Genomic DNA, 6,581 nt, shown 5'->3' with positions numbered 1-6,581 from the left:
CAAATATTGTATTAGTTATAACTTATAAACAAAACTTATTTTTTTAAAAATATTTTTAATATCAATTTTATGTTATAAAATTTATTGTTTATATTTATGAGAAAAACTTTCATGTTTTATAATTCTTATCGATTTTGTGTTGGTCACGTTCATCTATATTTTATATTATGAAGGATAAATTTGTCTTTTTCATAAAATTTTCTTATTTATTTTCTTTCACTTTTCAATCTAACCAAACAAGTAAAAAAAATATTTCATTCATTCTTTCATTATTTCATTAATCCAAACAACTTTAAATTCATCTTAATTTATATTTCTTGCTTTCTTATTTCAATTTTTTTCCAAACATAATGTTAAAAGTATATTTGCTCGGATTTTTTTATTATCAGTTGGAGTACTTAGATATGAGTTAAAATTAAACATTGATTTCAATTTTATTCTTTTGATTGAGAATGTGAAAAACTGTCAACCCAAAATTAAGTCTATGTTTTATTAAGTTCAAATTGAGAAGAAATTGGAGATTTTTTTTTATAAAAAAACTTTTTATTCTTTTTTTACCTTCACTTTAATAAGAAAATTATTTTATGCGAACAATTTTTTTTATCACACGTATATAAGTAATAGTAAAATCTTTGTGAGAACAATTATTCTCACACCTCAATAGGTAGATGTGTCACTCACTGACCTCAATATACATTTTTTTTTTCATCAAGCATATCTTGTTGGAGACTAATTTCTTTTGAAATGTTAGATCATTGAGATGTACTGTCAATTTGTTTAAAATTAGGAAAAAACAATTTAAAAAAATTATTATAAAAGTGTTTTTTAAAAAACTGTTGAGATTTGATTCTTTAAAAAAGAAAACTATTTATGTTAAAGTAAAAACAATTTAAAAAATATAAAAAAAATCATAAAACTATTTATTTTATTTAAAGAAAGCTTGTTTTAAAAAATAAGCTTAAACAAATTAACCTGTATTTATGTCTCAATAAGCTTTTTTCTATATAAATAATAAGGAATTGAATCCCTAATGATATGTTAAAAAAACTCCTATCTACCAATTATAACTTTGCTAAATCTTGTTGATTGTACACCTCAACATACATGTTATGATGTTGGAGGTTTTTAAACATGTTTCTATAAAATCAATGTCTTTAAAAATTGAGTGGTACTTTTGTAAATAATCAAAAACTTTCAAAAACAATTATGTGAAATGCGTCTTTAAACCATCTTTTTTTTTTAGACTTTGCATTGTTAAACTACCCAACTTGTTTTCAATTCATCTTTGTGGCCATCATGAAAAGCGCGATTAGACTAAGGACGAGAAGATGCGATAAATCTCTTCTTTCAACCCCTAGCTTCAACTGAATAAATTTAAGAAATAAAAAAAGATAAAAAGATTCACCCAGTTTATGAAAAGATAAAATTCATGTTTCTAAATGAACGATGGACTTAGAAATTAGAAAATGAGTTCGATCAAATCATCATGTATGTTGGTCCAATAGCAAATTCTTTTATTTCAAAGTATAATTGACAACTAGGAGATCTGTATAGACAAAAAGATGCCCTCCCATTGTCTTCAATGAATATCATCCATCACAAAGATTACTTTTTTCCTTTTTCTTTTTTTTATCTAACCCGTCTCAAAGTGTTTTTGGGGTCCCAAAATCTATATGTACAGACCAAGATACTTGAAGGAAAATAGGCGAAACTAAATCTTCTCCAGATACAAATCTCCACCGTTGCCTAGGCCTACTTCATCCAAGGTTGACCGGCCATCTTTAATACTGTAACAACGACGTGGGGATTTCGTTGCCTGTGAAAATATTGGAGCAGTTAAAAGTGGATCATTTCAATTATATAGAGATCATATGCTGCTAGTTATAATTAATGATCAAGATTTTAAAAAAAAAGTTTAAGAAAAAACCTAAGCTCCATCAACTATGCCTTTATCAGTTTTCATAAAAAGCCATAACAGTCACTGAGTTAATTTTAGGACATGCTGTTAGAGTATATAATCAATGTATTTAATGGATCATATAAAATAGACAGTAGTATGAAAAATATGAAAACCAGTATATTATATTTATGTAAATTTGAGACTCGTTGGTATACACATCTTGTGATTTTATACTGCAATTGAAGTTAGCTTGGCATAAAGAGTAAAATAGGAGTGAAAAGGTTCACAATTAAACGAGGTTCAGTTATTGTATGCTAAGTAATTGCAACTATCCATACTCCATACATACATACTTGTAGGATCATGTCATTAGTTTGAAGTTTTTATATTTGGAAATTAATGTGGGTTGCTTGTTTATTTTTCTGTTATAATTTATTTCATCTTTTAAACATTTCACTTTACTAGCAATGCATGATATCAGACGGGGTTCTCAAAGAGAAAATCTTAATGGTTGTGTATTTGGTAAATCCATCGTGAAGGTTTCAGAACTAAGTTCCAATTTCTGAAAAAAGAAGGTAAAAGTGAAATTATATGCTTAATTTTCACATATTTTTCTGTGTATTTTCTCTATAAGGTTATGAAAAATATGAAAACCAGTATATTCTGATATGATCATGCCACATTAACAGGTTTTAAATATCAGGACTAATATAAATTAAATGCATTCCCGAGTATTAATCAGAGACATAAACTTGGAACTAGCATAATTCATGTCATGTGTCAGGAAACAATGATCACTGAGATTCACCTAGGTAATTTTGAACATATATACTCTATCAAGCATGAAGTTCGATAACCTTAATGAAAAAATTATGGTAATAAAGCATTGACAGAAACTTTAAAACACCTTTAGTTACTTACACCGTTGACAGAAATCATGCCATAGTAAAATAACATGAAGGTTCAATCCAGAAATCAAGTGGATAGGGAAAGAGGCACTCACAAGTACATAGGATTCAGACAAATATTCTCCTAATCCAATTACGCGTAAGAACCTAAAGAGTTCCTACCAAAGTAACAAAATGACAATTGGTTAGCCATGTATGCAAACTTTCACAGTAATGTAAAATAGACAGTACTACTCCTTCAAATGTTTATCTGGTGCTTCGCACTCCTATTTCATGAGTAGTATGCCTTTATGAAGTAAAATAAGGGAAAGATAAAAAGACTTGTTTGATTTTTTGAAGGAAATGACTTAAACTGAAGTGAGAATTATATTCCTCTAGGTTCTTGTGAGAGAACATTGATAATTCCAAAAAATACTTTGAAAAAGGCAAGGATGGGAATTTAATGAAAGAAGGGAGTGAAGAAGTGGAAAAATCCATTGGAAGTGAAAGGGAAATGCTGAACATAATGGACAGCTGGAAAGAGGAGATTGGGGGAAGAGAATTGCAGAATTATAAGTGGCTGGAATGTTAGGATGGTATCGAGCTTTTTTGCTAGTGGAGGTGGGGTTGGCTCGGGGAGTGTATACTATCCTGTGGTGTTTGTTCCTGTTTTCTTGTTGTTCTTTCTCTGTTTTGGGACGAAAAAGGAGCTGAGATCCATTCCTTTAAACTGAATATTATCCAGAATTTAGTTTTCATCATATTCTAATGCTAATTCTACCTTAAGTTTGTCAGTTTTGAGAAAGATACGTTGAACGCAACCACCACCCGGTATGTGAACAGCAATATGAATATTATCACGTGTATCCGCATAATCCTGCAATCATGAGACAGCGAGGTACATACAATTCAGTAGTGCATTCAGTAAGGGTAATGTATCCACACACAGGACAAAAAAGGCTAACACTATTAATGCAAAATTTAAAACCCCTCGTTAGAATTTGAATTGTTGCACCCTCTTTAACACAAGTTTCAGTTACACATCGCGTGTATAATGCATGTCCAATATGTGTCTGAAAGATATCCTTTTTTGAAGTGTATATATGCTTCTTAGCAAACGCCACAAATGCAAAAGAGAAATGGAAACAGTAAACAAGAAGAGACACAACAAGAAGGACAAAGTGGTGCTTTTACCCATAGATAGAAGTAGCAGCCACAATTTGGTGCGTTTTTCTGTTGTGATGACTATTACATGAATTGCAACTACTGAAAACTATGATTGGATTTCATAAAAGATTTCAGTTGTTCAAATGAAAGTTGGAAATCATCACTGTCAACTTAATCATCTATATTTACTAGAAAACAACATATTTATATTAGATTACAAGTATTTTTTTTTTCAGTACATTGGAGATAAAAAAAAAAAAAGAAGAAAAGAAAACAAGTTGCACAAAAGTAAGCTTGAGAAATAGTGGTTAATTGAGTTACTTCAACATTTTCATAAGTCAACATAATGAAACAAAAACCTCAAGCATATGTTCCCTTAATAGTGTAAACATTAAACATCAGACACAGAGTACTTGCCTCTGGCACAGTGTAATAATGGATTTGTATTTATATACTTTATAATAATCATATATTTAAGAATAACCGCCATTGATGAATACAGGAAAACCAAACAAACTTAAAATAACTACCCATGCAGGCAAACACATACATGGGGCATGCCATGCAACCTTTAATTAACTTGTAATATTGGCCATCCATAGCTTATTCAATGGTTGTTTAGTGTTACGCTTCATATTCACATCATAACCAACAGCGGGAACAAAGACAACAGATCACAAACTGAGCAAATGTATTACCCTCCAAAGTCGTTCCAAGTACTCCCATCGTTTATCAGCTGGTATGCGAGCATACGGAAATTTAGGCCGTGTTAATGGATCGATAGCTTTTTGTTTGACAGGGCCCTGCACAAAATTGTGAAAAATGATGTATCATGTCATAAACCTTAATCACACAGCCATCACAGGCAAGAATCTAAATTCTAAACCTATTGTTGTTTCAGCAACCGATTGTCATCAAGAAGTGGACAGATATTGAAATTGTACAAATAAAATGAACATTCAAAAACCTTTGAGGACGAGGACATTGGAAGCTGGCCCGACTTAGCTTTTTGTTTTTTCTGAGAATGACTTGGAAGAATCTTAGAGAAATAGAAGAAACAACAAAATGGTAAGCAGGGATAATAAATTTTAGAAATAGAAGTAACAACAATATGGTAAACTTCATGCTATGAGTATTATACTTTGGGAACTGCCCATTTCTTCCACGAAGATCCCTCAGTGCCTTCGGCCAAAAATTCCGCCAGTGTTTTCGGAGAATGACTTGGAGGAATCTTATAGAAATAGAAGAAACAACAAAATGGTAAGCAGGGATAATAAATTTTAGAAATAGAAGAAACAACAACATGGTAAACTTCATGCTATGAGTATTATACTTTGGGAACTGCCCATTTCTTCCACGAAGAAGATCCCTCAGTGCCTTCGGCCAAAAATTCCGCCAGTGTTTTCGGAGAATGACTTGGAGGAATCTTATAGAAATAGAAGAAACAACAAAATGTAAGCAGGGATAATAAATTTTAGAAATAGAAGAAACAACAATATGGTAAACTTCATGCTATGAGTATTATACTTTGGGAACTGCCCATTTCTGCCTCGAAGAAGATCCCTCAGTGCCTTCGTCCAACAATTCCGCCTCTGTTTTCTGAGAATGACTTGGAGGAATCTTATAGAAATAGAAGAAACAACAAAATGGTAAGCAGGGATAATAAATTTTAGAAATAGAAGAAACAACAATATGGTAAACTTCATGCTATGAGTATTATACTTTGGGAGCTGCCCATTTCTTCCACGAAAAAGATCCCTCAGTGCTTTCGTCCAACAATTCCGCCAGTGTTTTCTGTTATAGAAAATGGTAAGCAGGGATAATAAATTTTAGAAATAGAAGTAACAACAATATGGTAAACTTCATGCTATGAGTATTATACTTTGGGATATGCTTCCAAAAATTCCGCCACTGTTAAGCCCTTTTGGCTACGATGTTGCTCATTTTGACTTGGTTTTCTAGTCGAAACAAGAATCATACAAACTATTAGTACATAAAATAAATCAAAGAAATTAATTAAACTCGGCTTCTTAGAACATGTTTAGTAAAAAAAAAAAATAATTATCATTTATAAAGATTTCAATTTCAAAGGTATGAAAGAAAAATAAAATTAAGAAGCACATTGCCATACCGGAGCGAATCCTTTTGATAAAAGTCTTCAAGAGCTTTATTTAGATTGCCTCCATGTTTCTGCAGACCAGTTAAGCAAAAACTCAGAAAAATATTAAGAAAAATGCACGAAAAAACGAAAATTAAAGTGAGTAGTTACAATATTGCATGTATCGAAACTACAAACGAAACGGAGGAGGAAAAAAGAAAGAAAATAGAAAAAGTGTGAGAGTGAGAGAATGTGAAGTGGTACCTCTAATTTCTGAACGGCGACGGACAACGGTGCTTCAGTGACTTGCATGAAGTATTCCATCTTCTGCTCCTCTGGCATCGGCTTCGGCTTCGTCATCGGCATCGTTTGCTCGGTCGATCTGAAAGTGTTTGTGACTTTTTGCAGTGAAAGTGTGTAGTGTTTGTTTGTTTGTTATGGTTATGCGCGCTAGCCACAGTTTCATTTATAGTTCAACTTTGTGATGTGGGGCCCAACCTCTGAATCCGTTGGACTCGTGCTAACCGTT

General features: G+C 31.8%; 1 protein-coding gene across 2 annotated transcripts; it reads right to left on the bottom strand.

Moving 5' to 3' along the window:
* Positions 1–1,474: 1,474 nt before the first annotated feature.
* Positions 1,475–6,473, bottom strand: LOC114405365. 2 transcript variants are annotated; one of them, XM_028367941.1, is made up of 12 exons: positions 6,317–6,473; positions 6,086–6,144; positions 5,837–5,912; positions 5,677–5,748; positions 5,482–5,574; positions 5,288–5,380; positions 5,096–5,185; positions 4,922–4,993; positions 4,653–4,757; positions 3,569–3,664; positions 2,904–2,966; positions 1,475–1,816 (listed from the first exon to the last, which is right to left on the bottom strand). In XM_028367941.1, the coding sequence occupies exons 1-12, from the start codon at positions 6,416–6,418 to the stop codon at positions 1,712–1,714; spliced, it is 1,026 nt and encodes a 341-aa protein (XP_028223742.1). In that variant the 5' UTR covers positions 6,419–6,473; the 3' UTR covers positions 1,475–1,711. The 2 variants fall into 2 exon arrangements, with proteins under 2 accessions (XP_028223742.1, XP_028223743.1); XM_028367942.1 differs by lacking the exons at positions 5,096–5,185; positions 5,288–5,380.
* Positions 6,474–6,581: the final 108 nt, after the last annotated feature.

This window comes from Glycine soja, chromosome 3 (assembly GCF_004193775.1).
Source record: "Glycine soja cultivar W05 chromosome 3, ASM419377v2, whole genome shotgun sequence".
Taxonomy (NCBI): domain Eukaryota; kingdom Viridiplantae; phylum Streptophyta; class Magnoliopsida; order Fabales; family Fabaceae; genus Glycine; species Glycine soja.
This window is presented reverse-complemented; position numbering and strand designations above follow the sequence as displayed.